Consider the following 17,766-nt stretch of genomic DNA (forward strand, 5'->3'; position numbering starts at 1 on the left):
TTTAACTCATAGTTTACACCCTTGCCTTTCTGATTCAACGCAATCCCTGCACTGCCCTCTACAGGCCGCAGTGTTTTACTCCACCCAATTACAAACCATGACTCAACATTTTCTGCACACCATATTTCAGTCATCCATCACTGCCGACTCAGCGTGAGCAGCAGCAACTGCAGTGGTTGGAACAGAGGCAGCAGGAATGACAATACAGATGCTATATTTATTTTATTCCATTTTCATAAATCATAAAAAAAAAAAAAATCTTATTTACAGTTATTTTCACTCAAATGAAAATGTTGCAGGAATGTTTTTGTGCAAAGGTTTCAGTTCAGACGGCTCTTTTTCAGCTTGGAGGGGTCGGCTGCTGCTTTACGCTTACGGGACGGTGTGCATGGATCTTCCTCAGGCGGAGCTGCAGTCAGACAGTACAACTCGACGGGCGGCGTCGGCTCCTGAGATCAGAAAATAGAAGAAATATCAACAAAAACACCTAGAGATCCAACAGATTTAAGACATTTAAAATTCATTTTATAAGCAAATAAAGCACGTTTACAGTCAGTCACCTGCATGAGGTAATCTGCAATGTACTCCGGTTTCAAGCATGTTACTCCTTGTGCTGTGGCCTCAGCTACGTCCACTCTGAAGTCTCCGGGTTTGAGACGACCGAAGTCTGCGAACAGATGTGAGGCCTCTCTGTAGAGTGACGGGGAGGGGCTGGGCAGCACCTGAAGGGAAAACATGAAAAAACACGACCTGATGGTGATAACTCAAACACATTTCAAGAAATTTTACATTTATATGTAAAAAAAAAAAAAAAGAAAGAAATTAAACTGTTCTTTTTGACGATGCTGTATTTTCTAACTTGGTAATGCATTAGTTGTCAGTTTATTTTTTCATTCTTGCTTGTATATTTTTCCAGGCTTCCTACACATGTTTCATGACTAAATACTATTTATGTCAAGGCTCATATTAGCAACTTTCCATTTGGACTCATTCTGAGCTTTATGAAACATTTTCTCCATAAATGTATGGAAGATATTTCTACAGAGGTTGATCAGTATGAGGGATTGCTGAAAACCTAAGAAGCAGCTGGATTTTCTAAGGTCGAAAACCAATTAGCATGAAAACCTGCATTGTTTTTATAGCTGTTATTGAACTAGAATCCACACCACATAGTAGACTTTGAATCTGGAATAAGATTACTGTATATAATAAATTGGATCTGCTTGTCTTCTAAAGTGCCTGGAGACAAATTGTGGTGCATAAATGTAGGTTTTGGCAGCTCCTGTAACGTGTGGCTTGTAAAATAAAAGCAGGGAGAAACCTTCGCTCCACCAGACTGCAATAACCGCCTGAAACCCGGCTCTCTGCTCTGGTCGATGTTCAGCATCACGGTCCAGCCACTGAAAGCTCCCTGGAAAATGGGAAACATCCTTAGTCAAGTTAAGACAACTTAAAACAGTTTTAGACACTTATCTTTTAAAAACCTATGTGAGTGACAGTGATAATTAGCCTTGAAATGGATCTGGTACGTACGTCATGTTCAGAGCTTCCCTGCAAAGCTTTTCTCCAGCGCATTGCGGCCAAGGCCAGTCTCTTCTGCTGAGAGGTGATGGAGGGCAGAGCCTCCAAGATGGAGCAGCTGCCCCATTCATAATCATCCTCCTGCATCACAGGAAGAGACGAAAGGAGAGAAAAATCCCAAATAATCAACGTATTCGAATGAAGAAATGATTGTAGAGATGAAGAGCTAGCATCTCAACCAGCTGATGTTATAACAAATCCAGCTGAATCCAGATGTTAATATTATATTTGCAGATTGAAGCTACATTATTCTGCCTCTGGAATGATGAAACACATGGAGTTGTCTTCAGGTTCCCACCTGAATGAAGTGTCCCACGGAGCGACACGCCTCCAGGTACGAGCGATGCAGGATCCACTTGCCGGCTGCCATGGCGGCCAGATACTTCTCGTTTCGCAGTGGACTCCCTACAATGATGTGGGAGCAGCTGGGGTCAAAAGATTGCTTGTCCAGGATGACGCCCCCTACAGGACAAAGAGACAGATGGCCTCAGTAAACTACACCTGGTAGATATTTAAAAAAAGAGAATGGAGCTCCAACTTAAAAGAAAAAGATTAATTTGTTATATGCAATTAAATTACGTTCAGCTATTTGTTTTTCAGTGTGAGACTTCTGACTGATTATGGATTGGTTCTCATCACTTCAGACCGTTGATGTTTTTTTTAATATACTGTATATATAAAATATGGACGTATTTTGACATTTGATCCCCAGAAAAGCTGAGCGACTCACCGAGTTCCTCTATCAGATGACTGTAATCGATTCGCTCCTGAGGGCTGAGCGACGACAGCTGAAATCTGGGCGGCTGATTTTCTTCCTCTTTCTCTTCCTGACAGAAACGAAAGAAATTTACAGCTGCAGCGGCGTGCTGGAAATAACCAGGGAGGTTCCAAGAAGCACTTACCTGTGGCTCTGGTGCTACTAGAGGTTTGGCGAGAGGGAAGGCGATGCTGGGAGCTTGAGGAGTGAGGATGTCCTCTTCTGGATCCTCTGATGAAGGCGCCACGACCTTCTGACCCATTTGCTGGTTTATAACGTCACAAGCAGCTGTGAGGAAATTGAAGGATAACTTTTAAAGTAAACGTAGGCATTAAATTGCACCTTCATTTTACCTTTGATTCTCAACACTTCCATGTTATTATACGGATCCTCTTACCCATCTCTACCAGCTCAGAGTCCGTCATTGAGTCCTTGAAGTGCGGTCCATTTTCTGCTGTGGGAGGCGGGGCTGCCGCCATGGGCTCCGAGTGTTGTGATGGACTCCCAGGCCACTGGAAGTTATCAGCCAGCTTCGCTCTCTCCTCCCTGGCTGTAGGATCGTCCCAAACTATCTGCTCACTCTGAGACGGCTCAGTGTTAATGTCCGTTACCGCTTCTCTGGAGACCCTGGAAACGCATCAGTGAGAAACAATTAAAGGTTTCTCATCATATATTTTTGATGGTTCTATTTGGGGTTCCCCAAGGCTCTATTCTGGGCCCTGTTCTATTCCTACTTTACTGCGACTAGTAATGAAGAATATAAGGGTTTCATATCAGTTGATATTGATAATTATCGATTCCTTTCTTGTTTAAAATATCTGAAACACTGCCAAACTGGTGACGGGACCTTTCTTGTTTTATCCAGTTTTCTCTAAAGATTTTGTTCTCATTTCCTTCTTTCACTTTTTATTTTTAAGCAGTTATGAGGCACAGTGGTGAAACCTTAAACTGCTGCTGCACAAGTTATTCATAGGCTGTTGCTAGGTAACCAAAGCGTGAGTGAGTTGCTAGGTAACCAAAGCAAGTAAGGTGATGCCACAAACCTAGCTTAGCTAGCTAGAAGCTACATTGCTTTTTTGCTTCAGTTAAACACTCCCACAATCCCGTGCTGCATCACTATCACGATCATATGACCATTTTTTGTACCTCAGAGCTTCCAGAGTACGTCTGCTCCCACTGCGTCCAGCCCGGCTGCCTTCAGGAGTGTTTGGACCCGAGTCGGTGCAGCCTGATCCCATCCTGGCAAGTCTGACAGAAGCCCGCCTGCCTGTTGTCATTTTGGTGGCCGACATGATCTCCTGAAGCTGTCTTTGCAGGTTCTCTCTCATTTCCAGAGTATCTACAATATTGAACACACTTCAATCACCAAGTTCTCAAGTCGTTAGTGGAATCAGCTCCTCAACAACTCCTCACCTCTTTTCTCTGTGGTATCGTTCACCTCGTCTTGATCAACACATCTATTACTTACAGGATGCACACCTGCGCTTTTCTCTGCAGCAACAACTGCAGACTGAAAAATAAATATATATTTGAATCACATTATTAGTGAGATAGACACAAAAACACTAACATGGATGTTTAGATGAAGATTTCTTCACATATTCAGACCAACCTTGTTGTGTTTTGATTCAGTCGCGTCTTTGCGTTGTGTCCGTGTTAAAGGCGGAGATCTCTGGGAGCTGCTGGGAACCTGGCTGAGGTTCAGACTCATCTTTGGATTATAAGTGAAAGGATACAGAGACTCTGAGACGTGCCTCTGCTCCTCAGCACACTGCACAACAAGAAACGCATAAAACAGTCATGAAGAGACAAAGCAAGCACTTAAAAACTGTTTTTCTAACAGATTACTTCCTTTACGTAAGATATGGTAAAAATATAACATGGGAAGAAAACTGTAGAGGAACATAATTAAATAAACTATGAATAAATAAATAAAGTGATTACTGTGTGTCAGTAAAACAATTAGAAATAAGAATAAAATAAATTTAGGAAGAATAAAAATTATTCAACCTGCAATCAATAATAAAATACCCATTTAATAATTTTTCCATTTAATAAAGTTTTTCATAGTCTCACAATTCAGCACATTATGAATTTACAATGCTCTGGTCATTTTAATCGATCTAATTCAACTATAATCGGTTTGGAGCTTAACCAATCAGATGTCAGGATTTATTTCAAAAGCAACAGTTTAAGCAAAATTATTTTATTACGTTAGCTAGAGGGGGCAAATTTGTGCCATTATCAAATCTGTGGGAAGGGGGGCAGACAAAAATTATTCAAAAGACCACAAACAGCCCTGACAACTTTCAATTTTAAGTGTCACTTTTAAATATTTAATTCATATTAATTTATAATTTTAGATTTTTTTTTAATAAATACATCTTGAATGTAGCTGTATCCTTTTTTTAAACATAAACTTGCATAAATAATAATGTTTCATCATTAGTTTTTTTCCCCACATGTTGTGCCTTTAAATGTTGCATTAAATAAAAACAGTTCTAGAATGACAGAGGAAGGCAGCCATATGTAGCTGGATTTATATTTTAATTTGGTGAAAAATGGTCACAGTTTGAGGTTAAATAGTATTTTTACTGATGTGAGCTTACAGCATGCAGCCAGTACTGGGAGACCACCTGCAGGCCCTTCTCCTTCACTGCCTTGTATTCGCGGGAGTTGTCTCCGACACGACCCTGGTAGATGTAGTGCGTCACTGTGTTATCACAGGCCCACCTGAAAACAAGATAAAGAGAATGAGCATATCTGGTAAAATTTTAAAACTAATTTCTTTTTAAATCCAGGTTGCCCGTTAATGTTTTTGACTGCTCTCTGCGTTTCTTCCTGTCTTCGGTCTAGGAGGAAAAGCTTAAAGAAATTATATTTATAACCCAGGCAAACAGGAAGTCGCTGGTTATTAATGAGAAATCCATAGACTGACTAACCTGTAAAAGGTAAATTAGCAATAATAATTAAAAAAAAAAAACCCATTTCAGTTACATTTATTTTGTAAAGATTAGAGATTTTTTCATGCGCTGAATCAATGTGCTGAGATTTAAGTTTGTATTTCCAATAAAATTAAGTTAAAAAAGAAAGAAATTTATTATAAGCCTTTTTACTTATTCTTAAGAGCCACTAAATATGGAGAGCACAAAACTGATCATTTTTAACTGAAGTTTCAATCAACCTCTTAGTTGAATTAAAAGGCTTGATCTGCAAAACTCTGAAATAGGGGAGATAAAATTTTATATTTCTGTGTAAAAGTGATTCAGAAATTCAAAAATATGAAGTTTTTTTTCCGTGAAGACATTTTTATAGCAAATTTGCAATAACTGCTAAGTACCTGAAGTCAGCTCCAAGCGAAGCAGCAATAGCATTCAGTTCACTTTGCATTTTGCTCAGTTTCTTCCCCACGCAGATCACAACACCAGTCAGGGGTCCTGAGTCTTTCTGTGGGATCTTGAGAAAACAAAAACACTTAAAACAATATACATATTCTGAGTACTTCATTATATTCACTTTGTCGGTTCAGTAGAGTCATGCACAGCATAACAATATGTAAACTAAAAATGGCCATTTATCTGACCTCCTTGTCAATTGTCTTTGCCAGCTGGGGGCTGGCAGAGACTTCCTGCATTTCTGTGGCATTATTCACTGAGCTGTTTGCCAGAGCAATCTTCAGGTTCCTGTTGATAACGTCGGTAAGTGGAGTTTCCACCCTTTCCCCGGGTTTAGGTCTTCCGCTAGGAGTCTCCAAATCTTTGAGTGCATCCTTAAAAAGTGAACAGATTATCCGTCACGTGCCCCCCTTGGAGGATAAAACTAAATGTCTGTTTTTTGGTGCTGACCTTGAAGTTAAAGGACGGCCTGAAGAGCTGGTCCCTGACCAGAAATCGAGAGGGAGTGTCCAGTTGCAGGGACGGCTCTTTCTGGAGTGGTTTCCCTCTGCCGCCATCTTGGTTTGGTGTCAGTGTGCTCGGGTTTTCTCTGGGCTTCATCTTGTCCAACACAGATCGAAACATTTTGCTCTGAAAGCGACCGCAATCAAGCGGCGTGACCGCTTTCCCGCCCTGCGGACCCAGCAACGGGATTTCTGGGGAACAACGAGCGGGTTGGAGCGGAGCTGCTTTCTGGGATCCGCTGACGAAGCTCTCGTCTTCTTTCTCTGTGGAATTTCAAATTGTGACAATTAATTTGACATAAAATTTTTCATTTACTAAAAGAGGACCTAAATATGAAATTCACATCTTACTCATTTTTATACTTCCATTTGGGTCTCAAATGGAAGTATGTGCATCCAGTCGATTTTTGGCAGTAGGAACCTTAAGGTTCAACGGGATTAAAGCAACACAAAGTAGATATACAGATAATATGAAGGTCACCTGGAGAGGAGGGCAGATCCACCAGATATTTCTCCTCTGTCACCCTCCTCCCTGTCCGCGCAGACTCAAGTATCCAGTGCATGGTAACGGCAGGAAGCCCCCACTTCTTAGCTGCCTGATACTTTGTTCCATCAGGGGTCTGTAACACCAGGTGAGTGCTGGCCAGCATGCCTTTCTTCTGGTTGGCCAGGCGCACAAAGTAATCCTGGACACTGTAGGAGTAAGGGGAGAAAAGCAAAAGGTTTGAGTAAGAAGTTCACAACAAAAGGAACAACACAAGTTATAGAGGGAATTAAAATTATCCTGACCGAAACACAAAAACAGCTTGCAAAACGGGTATTTTATAGACTGTAAGTTATTATGGAGTCTGTCAAATACATATGCGCACCCCTGTTAAAATGCTAGGGTTGTGGCAAAAATATTACTTCGTTGTAAAACTTTTTTTACATTTAATATGGCGTAATAAACATCAAGAACATCTGATTGGACAAATGTATTAGTCAGGAGAAGAGTATGCTGCAAAAAGAAAATCTTAAAACATATTTTTTTGTCTGGTTTTTAGTGCAAATACCTTAATTCACTTAAAATAAGACAAATCTAACTTATAAATAATTTTTTTCTTTTCTTTTTACAAGAAATAGGAGCTTGTTTCAGTGAATAATTTCTTAACATATTCATAAGAACAGAGATAGTTCCTCCAGCAGATTTTTTTCACCTATAACATGGGGAAAATGTTTGTTATAAGTGAAAATATGTGCCACATACTTGGCTCCGAGATGCTTGGCCAGCTCCACCAGAGACTCCCTCTCTGCTCCAGTAAACTGGCTGACAGACAGAACGCAGTCTTTGAGAGGTAAGTACCCCTCCCTCACAGGAATGGGGGTAAACAGAGGGTTAGAGGACAGCGGCAGAACGCGCTCGTTCTCCACACACATAACCTGCAATAAACAAATCAGAACATGAATGTAGCTTTGCAGGATAAATCAGAAAAATAAAGCAAAACACAAACTGAGTTCGCACCAGCCATGTGTCAGTGACCACCTCGTCCACGGTGGCCTCCACTGTGCAGCCCAGCTGAGGGACCACAGCAAAGTCCGCCACCACTCGGCTGCGGCCAGACAGCAGCCTGCCTCCTTGCTCTTTCAGCAGCGCCGAGAGCTGAGCCTCAGCCTCGACACCGAAACCAACAAGCAGGAAGGATTTCCCAGAAAACAGACTACCCTGTGGCAGTGGCTCTTGCTCTGATCCCCCAGTGTGGAGGGGCGTCCAGGACTCAGGCTGAGGTTCTGCAGCTGCGCTAAAGGACTTCATGCTGGTATTCTCTGGTGCCAGATCAACTTACAGATAAGAAACAAAAAAATTATTTCACTCTGAATTATTTAATCTGAGTATTAATTAATCAGATTCTTACCCACTGTGGGGTCGTCGTCCATGTACTGTGAAAGAAGATCCTCGTCTGTTATTGGTTCCTTGGGAGTGTTTGGGTTGGCAACAGGCGGGCCGGAAGACGAGCGATGTCTCGCCGCAAGACGTGCAGAGAAGGAGACAGCTACAGCGTCTGAAGCTGGAGGGAGACAGTCCGGGTGAAGGTATCTGTCCTCTGGGACCAACATGCCTTTGGAGAAACAATCCAGCAGCCACTGTGCTGTTACCACATGGGGCCTGAGAAGAAACACAGGAACAGATTATTTAATTTGATTTAATTGGTGAAGTGCCCTTTAACAGTTTTCTCAACCAATATCCATCCACAAACTCTACAAAGCTACACAGAAAATACTGAAGGCCAAGAGCTTCCAAGCTTAGTTGTCCTCTACTCTCTTTGCCTTTGAAAGTCCTGCAGGTACAGTGATTCTAAGTTGAAGTTGCATTTCTTTCTATTGTTTTCTGCAACCTACTCCACTCTTTTTGGCTTGGTTTTTGTTGTCATAAAAAGTACCTCTAGTTCAGCTTCCATGTTTAGTTATGCATTTTTCTTTGATGGTGCTACTGTCTGGTGTCGTTAACATTAACTCTAGGTGTTATAATAATTTTTTTTCACAAGGCTTTGGTGATTAGCTGTGCATCTTTTCTGGACTGAGACACTGTTTTCCTGGCTTTAGAAAGTAGCTTAAAATTTATTGGGCGATATAAACACTTATTTTCCTCTAATTTGAATAGTTTGATCATTTAAAAGACTAAAACCAACCACATTTACAACCAAAATACAGAATTATCATCAGACAAATACAGAATTATTATCAGAAAATTGTATGTCAAACCTGTGAGTTGCTGTGGACAGAAATTTCTGGAGCTCCTGGTCCACTTCTCTCACAATGACATGAGTGAGATCCTCTCTGGGCTGGTTGAAGCGCAGGCCTCCAGCAGCGCTTACGAGCCGCCGCAGCTTCTCCAGGTTCTTCTCTGGGAAACCACTTAAATATAACTGTACAACAATAAACAACTTTTAAAAATCGTCTAAAAATGAAAGCAATGGCTTTGCTTTGTGATAATGTGGACTATGTTCTACCTTACAACCATCCAACACATCATCTGCTGGGCACACAGTCAGGTCTAAACGGTCTATGGGGTCTGGCGTCTCCATGCGACTCATGGTGACGTTGGTGAGAGCGGTGTCGTTTATCGCTGCACTAGTGTTGACAGAAATGTTGCTCAGGCCCAACAGAGATGGGCCATCTACAGAAAAAATGCACAACAACCTTAAGAACAAACCTCAGCAGGGGGAAGTCATGATTTATAGCTCATTGCAGCAAATTGATGGCTAAACCTTTGAATAAAGATGCACCAATCTGTCAGCAGAAAATTTGCCCAGATCTACCATTTATGCTTTGGAAGGTATCCAGATGAGCAGAAATTCATAAATTTTCCACCTTAGTCTTAGAGAACTTCTGTCAGTTTCTGTTGCAAACATCTGCCTTAATAATCTCAGTAAACAATTATTTTTTTTTTTCCTTTTCTTACAAATTTCTGACTTTACAATGTCAGAGAATATCTTAAATATGGTGATAGTTTTCCTTTAATTGTGGAAAATTCTTTATTTAATTGCAAATTTAAAACTTTGACAATGGAATGTTTTTTTCTTGTAAATATGTGAAATTAATCTAAAAAATCTGAGTTTTGGTGGAAATTTACACCTCAGTGGCCATTTTGTTTCTAATTTTATTAACAACAGCTCTAATACGCCACTGTGGATTTGTGTTTATTCATGAATGCATCAACAAAAACAGAAGAAATTGGCAGGGTACCTTCTCTCTTGCTGGTGCCTGTAGGAGTTGAGGTGTTGGGCTGTGTGGTTGTTGAAGATTTGCGCTGCACCATGTACCTGCTTTCATCCTGAGAGTAACCTTTCTCTATGCTGTCGAACAGCCAGTGCAAAGACACACAATACACGTTCCACTTCCTGGCGCATTCGTACTTCTGACCTGCAAACAAAAAGTAAACTCTCAGCAGTAACACCAATGAAAAAAAAAATCATATTTAAGAACATTACTGGACTAAAATATTTTTCTTAAAGATGTTTTTGTTGGACAAATTAAAATTGTGGAGACTTTACCTGTCGGTTCACTAACAATGAGATGTGTGCACTCGTTCATTTTGAGCTGGCCGGTGTATTTGGCCCCGTGCTGCTCACAGAGCCGCTGCACCTCTTTGCGCTCTGTGCTGGAGAGGCCCGTCACACAAACGATACAGCCAAGCAGCACGGGGCACAGGTAGTCCTCAACTGGCAGGTCTGTGTACCTGAAGAGACTGGTGAGGAAAGTGCAAAAGAAATTTTAAAAACTCCACCTTGTAATTTAAGCGCATTGATGCTGAGCACTAAGTCATGACTTGAGGTTTCTCTGGGGTCTAATGCCCTCATTAGAGGCCAGGGCATCACCAACACTTTGATATACCAAGATATCTTAAATAAAAAAATCTAGTTCACAGTGAAATTATCATTATTGAGTCTTTGAAAAAGAGCCACAACATTTGGTCAAATTAAAACAAGAATTGTTCACCAGACACAAAATCAAGCATTTTCCTGCCAATCTTTCTTTAACAGACTGTGTTGCATCAACTAAAATAATTTGCTGCAAAAGATTTCAGTTAGAAAAAAAAGTGCTTAAAATTTAAAGCTGAGTGAAACTGTATTTATTGTTCAATAATTAAATCTAACATTTTCATGCTAATTAACAGAAGCCGTCCTTTAATGAATCAACCAGTTTCACTAAGGTACTTACCTGTCTTGTGATTTTTCCCAGCATGCTTTGACCCATGTAGGCAGCAGTATGGGTTTTCCCAAGTTGGCAGCCACCAGGTATTTTTTGCTTCCCACCTCCCCAGCAATCAGGTGTGAGACAGATACGTTCAGATCAAGATAGACCCGTCCGCCCATGAGCTGCACCAGATCCATCACCTCTCCCTGCAGAGGGAGACAGGATACACACATAAGCACATTTATATGTAAAACTGATCAATATTTTGTTCCAAAATTCTGCGTTTTTTAAAAGGAATATATATTTTTTTAAAAGTAAATCATCAGAACCAACCCGGGTTGCTTTATCTAGACTGGTGCAGGAAATAGTGACGTCAGCCATCGCCATGTTATACACTGGTTTTTCTGCTTTAGGGACACAGCGCTGTTGCTGCAGGCAGTCCAGCACCACCAGTGGACTCACTATTCTGCACCCAAGCTGTGGAAGCAAATGTGGCATAAATTTAAAAAAGCTTAGAGATGGATCAGTTATAACTTTTAAAATAAAAAACATTCCCAAAAGAAAACCAGAGATCCGATTGCTACAGCCTAACTATTAAAATTAGCAGGTGTTTAGTTTTTACTTGAATTTAATTATATGCATTTAATTTAAATAATAATTAAGGCATGTTACACACAAGATCATAATTGTAGTAATATAAAATTTCTTTACTGTTGTAAATAAAAACAATTAGATTTCATAACAGGTTTGCAAAATGCATACAGAATGGGTTCAGACCTTTTTGCAGTGCAGGAAAGCTGGAGTGGTGAATTTGATGAAAACAAACAGAGACTTGTCCTTCCGGTCCATCTGTAAAACATCTTCTTCCTGGATGGTTTTTAAATACTTTTCAGACTGCAGCTCCAGAATGGCCTGTATAAATAGGACTCAGAGTTAGAACTGCAAACAGAAACAGGGCTCAAAAATCCCGTGAATTACAAACAGAAGCAAAGCTTAAGCCAGAAGTGATATTTACCTCATATGCTTTGACTGCATAATCCGGTTTGGATCCTTCACTTTCCACAAACTTCACAATAAAGTCTTGCTTCCCTGCTTTAGACATGCTGAACTCGATGTATGAGGACTGAGGAGACTTGACATGAGTTACGAATGTGTCTTATTGACGAAACTTCAAGTGAACCTTTATCCTTATTAAAAATAAAAACACAGACCTTTTAGGGTTACCATAAAGCACAGCCTACATTTATTCAAATTAGTAAACTTAAGAAGACCCGAATTACTTACTTCTTGTAAAAAGACTCCGATTGGCTGAAAATTTAAAGATATATTCTGTATTCATGACAGAATTTAGCTTTTCACTACGAACGTACTAAACATTCACTCTCAACATCTACCACTAACCTTTGAAACTTGAACCGGTTATTTTTACAACTTTGAATGCGTCAAGATTGTTTAACATTCATACAACATAACTAACACTATTCGCAAAATGCATAAATAGACATAAATTAAATGTTGTCTTTTTCATAGCAATTCTACTAACTCAAACTGAAGTTATTGTTGACACTCTTCGCGCCGTTGGCGCAACTTCCGGTGTAACAAGCTAATCAGTCCGAGTGGAATCAAACAGCTGCACCGGCAGATCCAGTCTTTCAAACTGGACATATCACGGATAAGCAGCTCTTCTTCTTCCCTTAGTTTTGAACTCTGGTTAACAAAAAGTAAATTTGTCTCTCGTCATATTTTAACCCGCGGTCTTCCTCACATTTGCTTAAGTCTAAAACCCTTGTTTTTTAGATAGTTATCTGAATGCTTTTCTTTAAGATAACCATTGCAAACATCCATCATAAGAACATTGTGCTAATTGAATGCATATCAATTTAGCTGAACTGCTGCACGCTTATTTGTGCTTATGAATATTCAGGAATTAAGTATTCAAATTGATCTTTTAACAGTTTTTAAAGTGAGAGAAATAGTTATTGTGTCAGCTTTCTATTCTTCAGCTGAATATAAACTTGGAAGTTATCTTTGGACCTAAAGAGGAACAATCTAGAGCAGGGGTGGGCACTCCTGGTCCTCGAGGGCCGGTGTCCTGCAACTTTTAGATGCATCTCTACTTCAACACACCTGAGTCAAATAATGAGGTCGTTAACAGGACTCTGGAGAACTTGACTGCACTTAGGAGGAGATTCAGCTGTTGGATTCAGGTGTGTTGGACCAGGGAGACATCTAAGAGTTGCAGGACACCGGCCCTCGAGGACCAGGAGTGCCCACCCCTGATCTAGAGTAAGCAGCAGCTTCAGTTATAGCTGTAGTTGATCCAGAACATTGTTGCTTGTGTCACATCACATCTAAAATCCTTACACTGACTCACTGTAGCTCAGAGAATAGACTTTAAAATACCGTTAGTGTACAAATCATTAAGCAGCTTAGCATCAAAATACATTACAGATCTGTTGTCATTGTACCAACTTTTCAAACCACTCAAGCCTTCTTGTGCTGGTCCATTCTTCCCCCCACCCCACCCCACCCCAAGAACCAGAACCAAACATGGAGAAGGAGCACTCAGTTTCTATGTTCCTCAAATCTGAAACAAACTTCCACAAAACTGCTGAAACACTGAGTTCCTTTAAATCAATGCTAAAACATATTTGTTTAGGGCTGCCTTCGATTAACAACTGGAACATAATTTTTTAAAGTCTGGATTACAACTTTTCCATGGGAATGTAGTTCTTTTTTATCTGATGTTTTCATAAAGTTAAGCATTTTGAATTGTCTTGTTGCTGAAATGTGCTAGATAAATAAACTTGGCTTACTATAATTCAAGCTGTTCATCACAAATCTAAATACAAAAGAACAACACTTAAGGTTCCCTTTTATTCTTAAAATTTTATGTACAAGTTGTGACTGATTTCATTTTTAAATGTACATTCAATATAGAAAGTTTATATACGTAATATTACATTGAACATCTCACAAATTGCACTAGTCTTTCACATAAGATTCAAAATCAGAGTCAAAGTCATTCGTCATGTCTGCAGAAGCTCATTTCCTGTGGTTACTTTTAAGTTTCTGTCTTTACTTAAATAGTAAAATGCTTTTTGCGTTCTGGGGAGAGATTTGCTTAAAACATGGTAGGCAGGGAAGAAGGATGAAGATCAGAGGAATTAAAGGCTGGCTATCAGAGCTGGACAAGCAAAATCAGAAAGGTCCACTTCAGTTTTGGGAGCTTTTTTTCCTGGGGAGATTGCACACTTTTTTCTTTTTTAAATATCCAATGTCATTTCTATTCCAAGTCATAATATTGTGAAGTTTATGTAAAAAGAGCACAAACACAGCCACATTTTCTGGGATGAGGAGAAGATTTTGGGATATGATAAACAAGAAAAGACTGAAAGAAGAGGAGAGAAATTCCTCTAATAATAAGACTTGGTCTTTCTGCAGCTTTCTAACGAAAAAAAAAAAAAGAGTAAAAAATATATTCATACAAAAAAGTAACCCTTTTTCTGTCAGAAGAATAAGTAGCACAGGAAAAGAAAATCCAAATATGGTCATTTGTTAAAAGAAAGTAAATCTTGAAGACTTCAGTGTCATCTGAAAGCCGGGGGAAGGAGAGTGACACTGCAGGACGAGTCGCAGAGAATTTGGTGACTGTCTTCCTCGGTCTTCCCTCTCCCGTCCTTTCTGATGTTTGGGGAGCCGAACGGTCCCCTCTCCGAGCTGCAGAGGGCAGTCTGGCAGCCTTAGCATGACTATGTCAGTCGTTCAGCCTTGATCTCCGCTGTCGTTGTCTACAGGGGGTGGGACGCTGGACAATACTGTCGAGCCAGTTCCTGCCGTGAGGTAACCTGCAACTCCTGGACCTGCAGGGCACAGGGACAATGGGTTAGGCTGCAGACAAGATGGGACTTAGAAGAGGTGAAGCTATAATGATTAAAGAGTGAATGTCCACAGAGTTCATCAATGTACTTTCCTCAAGTTGGATCCAAGAAGATGTAAAAGTTAAGAAACCAAAGCAGTTTTCTCCAAATGCTACACTTTTTAGGAGTCATTGACATGCAAAAGTATTTACACGCCTTACATTTAGTTCCAACTACAAATGGTGTATTCTATTGGGATTTTATGTGATAGACTAATAACAAATCCAGTGTTATTTGGTTGCACTGGATATTAGAATAAATGGGGTTCAATATAGCAGCGTACCACACTTGTTACAAGGCTTCGGAAACCTTGTATAATTTTACTCTCATTTTAAAAGTGTGTCCTGCATTGTGTAAGTCTTTTAGGAGAAATAAATCCCAATAAAAGTGGGTTGTAATTTCTCTCTTAACTTACAATTCCTCCTCACCCTGGAACAAATATACCAGGCCAAAATCGGCAAGTTGAAAGAACTCTGGGACGCTAATTTATTATATGTTTTACAATTAAAAATCCATGTTTTGCTAGGAGATTAAAGGCTTATTTTATGCCAGGCTGGTAATACAGCCAAAAGAAATACAATTAGAATCAAAAAACTACTATTTCAACTTAAAAATTAAGCTTTAACATGAATGTTTACGTCCAAAATTCTTTAACAACCAAGAAAAAAAACAATAGCTTCAAATTCACTTTAATTTTTATTATGGTGACAAGAAAACAGACAAGATGACAAGATATATACGTATAGTGATATACGTATATATCACTATGAAAGTTGTGATATATATCACAACTGAGATGAAGACTTTGGAATGGAAAGTGGCATGATGGAACAAGGATGGAGGAAAGAAGGGGAGGATAATTATGTGATAGTAGGAGCCAGGCAAGAGTCTACCTGCATCAAAGCAAGAAAGAGGAGGGCTGTGGGGGCCCAGCTCTGGAGTCTAGAGCCCACCCCGCAGAGGGCTGCTGGCGGCCAGGAGAGAAGGAGTGGAAACCCCTGAGGAGGAAACGTAGAGGACAAAGAGGGAAGGGAAGCGTAGAGCCGGGAAGTTACAGGGATTGGATAGAAAAAGGATTGCTTGGAGGAATCAGCCAAGTGATTTTTAGGATAAAGCAAATCATTATGTTTCATCAACAGCTCAGAGAGAAGCAAGGAGGGCCAGCATTATTAGTAATTGGCAAAGTTTTGCTGATATTATTATTGTTAGCAGCCTGAAAAAACAACAAGACTTTACCCGTCAGGTAGCCTGCAGTCTGAGACTCTGAGATGAAAAGATCATGCTTCTGGTCTTTGAAGGCACTCCACACTGAAGACTTCGCAAGAATTTCATTCACCTTTGAAATAGCAATTAGAAAGAGTTTTTATTTGTAAAACAATTATTGTCATCCCATTTCCTTAGTTATTAAATATAGTACCTGCTCTCCATACTGCAGACTGCGAGTCATAGACTTGAGTGCCTTGACTATCTGTGCTTTAGTAGCTGAAGGGTTTTCTAGCGTCTCCAGGCCAATGCCTTCCAGTAACTTTAGAAGGTATGGAACCAGCTCCACCCTTAAAGCCTGTAGATCAGTAATAAGGATGTTATTTTGAACAATAACAGGGAAAGTTCAACAAACAGCCACAGCTTACCTGAGCCACCAGTTCTGTCTGTTCTTTCTGAAACATTCGGTTGAGAGCTTCACACGCCAGCCCGGCCATGTCTGCTCGAGATTTCATCCCAGCCATCAGAGGGCCAATCGTCTCCAAAGACGCCATGGAGCGAACGCACAGCTGCACATTGTGTGGCCAGATCAGAGAGTTGGAAAGTAGGGTTATTACATGGTTCCTGTACATTTTACACGTCAAGATTAAATATTTTGTCAGACTGAAATGATCAGAATAATCCGTTCCATCCCTGAAAACCGTGGACAGATATTTCAAGTTGGACATCTGGTCTTTAGACAAAAAAGATGAGAATGAAAACGATTCTATCCGGTATGTCATGTTTAAATTAAGCTCAAAAAAAGAAGAGTCAAAAATCCCAATTTAGCTCAGAGGACAGTAGAATGGACAGATGAACGGACCAATGGATGGACGAACAGATTGATGGTTCAAGGATGGACAGACTGCTATATGAATAGACAAATGGTTGGATCATGGGTGGAGAAATGGAAGGATTGATCAGTGGATCAGACAACCAGATAAATGGACACCAGATGGTTCTAATAGATATTAAGGACAGGGATAATATCTGGAAAATAAAAATATTTTTTCAAAGTTATGGTCGACTTTCTGCCTACCCTATTATTGTTAAGGTTCTTCTGTGGCTAAATGACACAACACAATTGAATGCTACATGAATGATGCATGTGAGCGTCTGACCTCATTGTCTGACAGGACGTGGATGAGGCGGATGGAGCTCTTCGGCACAGCATTGTTTTTGTGGTTGAGCGCTGCCAGGATGCGAGGCAGGTGACCCAGAGGGGGAACCTGGTCGGCCAGATGGCTCTGGGTGCTGAAAAGGCAAACGGCTGCTGTGGTAACCGTCTCCAGGCTCTCACCCTGCAGGAAGCAGTTTATGTCAGGCAGATGATCATAAACTCTAGGCTTATTTATGTCTAGTTCAACATTTTGGTGCTCACATTGGGGTTGTTCTTCTCTAACAGCTCGCTCAGCGTTTCCAGCAGCGACACAAGGAAGTCTCGAGGTTTCCGCAATACCCATCCGGGCTGAGCGATGAAGATGCGCAAGAAGACTCCGCCAACTTCGACCTCGCCCTGTCCAGCTCCGTAAGCCACAGTGAAGTCATCTGGCAACTGAGAACACATGAAACAAATCCATTCAAATGCAGAGAACAGAAAAAAAAAAAAAATCGGCTTATTTATCAGCAGCTCAAACTTACTTTCCAGTTCACGTCAGGATTATCCTTTTGCTGTTTGAAGTGCCTTAAAAATA

The 17,766-nt window shown here is 40.4% G+C and overlaps 2 protein-coding genes across 12 annotated transcripts in view; both read right to left on the bottom strand.

The window, feature by feature from the left end:
• Positions 1–205: 205 nt before the first annotated feature.
• Positions 206–12,513, bottom strand: topbp1 (DNA topoisomerase II binding protein 1). 5 transcript variants are annotated; one of them, XM_032551759.1, is made up of 28 exons: positions 12,454–12,513; positions 11,926–12,097; positions 11,688–11,822; positions 11,244–11,387; positions 10,935–11,116; positions 10,268–10,461; positions 9,960–10,136; positions 9,224–9,390; positions 8,976–9,139; positions 8,129–8,379; positions 7,738–8,054; positions 7,483–7,655; positions 6,718–6,929; positions 6,184–6,500; positions 5,922–6,107; positions 5,679–5,794; positions 4,948–5,071; positions 3,951–4,109; positions 3,752–3,848; positions 3,485–3,677; positions 2,736–2,965; positions 2,484–2,626; positions 2,312–2,408; positions 1,880–2,043; positions 1,534–1,662; positions 1,322–1,411; positions 561–722; positions 206–449 (listed from the first exon to the last, which is right to left on the bottom strand). In XM_032551759.1, the coding sequence occupies exons 2-28, from the start codon at positions 12,010–12,012 to the stop codon at positions 321–323; spliced, it is 4,539 nt and encodes a 1,512-aa protein (XP_032407650.1). In that variant the 5' UTR covers positions 12,013–12,097; positions 12,454–12,513; the 3' UTR covers positions 206–320. The 5 variants fall into 5 exon arrangements, with proteins under 5 accessions (XP_032407650.1, XP_032407651.1, XP_032407647.1 ...); XM_032551760.1 differs by having other exon boundaries at positions 5,679–5,785; positions 12,312–12,503; XM_032551756.1 differs by having other exon boundaries at positions 12,312–12,503.
• Positions 12,514–13,768: 1,255 nt separating this feature from the next.
• dnajc13 (DnaJ heat shock protein family (Hsp40) member C13) overlaps positions 13,769–17,766 on the bottom strand; it is a 33,282-nt gene continuing 29,284 nt past the window's right edge. For 3 of the 7 annotated variants that reach the window (XM_032551330.1, XM_032551329.1, XM_032551325.1), the window contains 7 exons: positions 17,714–17,756; positions 17,454–17,627; positions 17,194–17,373; positions 16,462–16,602; positions 16,248–16,391; positions 16,067–16,166; positions 13,769–14,773 (listed from right to left, as the gene is read on the bottom strand). In XM_032551330.1, coding sequence (XP_032407221.1) covers positions 14,676–14,773; positions 16,067–16,166; positions 16,248–16,391; positions 16,462–16,602; positions 17,194–17,373; positions 17,454–17,627; positions 17,714–17,756 — 880 coding nt within the window. In that variant the 3' untranslated portion in view covers positions 13,769–14,675. Of the gene's footprint in view, positions 14,774–15,723; positions 15,829–16,066; positions 16,167–16,247; positions 16,392–16,461; positions 16,603–17,193; positions 17,374–17,453; positions 17,628–17,713; positions 17,757–17,766 lie in introns of all 7 variants that reach the window. The other 4 variants (XM_032551326.1, XM_032551327.1, XM_032551328.1 and 1 more) reach the window with 2 other exon arrangements.

Source organism: Xiphophorus hellerii, chromosome 21 (genome assembly GCF_003331165.1).
Source record: "Xiphophorus hellerii strain 12219 chromosome 21, Xiphophorus_hellerii-4.1, whole genome shotgun sequence".
NCBI lineage: Eukaryota > Metazoa > Chordata > Actinopteri > Cyprinodontiformes > Poeciliidae > Xiphophorus > Xiphophorus hellerii.

Bases quoted from the DNA above. Each gene is read 5' to 3' on its own strand.
- topbp1 (XM_032551759.1), bottom strand. From the start codon at position 12,012: ATGTCTAAAGCAGGGAAGCAAGACTTTATTGTGAAGTTTGTGGAAAGT. The intron at 8,055-8,128 runs GTAAGAATCTGA...CTTATCTGTAAG, and splicing joins GGACGACGACCCCACAGTGG to TTGATCTGGCACCAGAGAAT. The intron at 1,412-1,533 runs GTACGTACCAGA...CCCATTTTCCAG, and splicing joins AGGGAAGCTCTGAACATGAC to GGAGCTTTCAGTGGCTGGAC.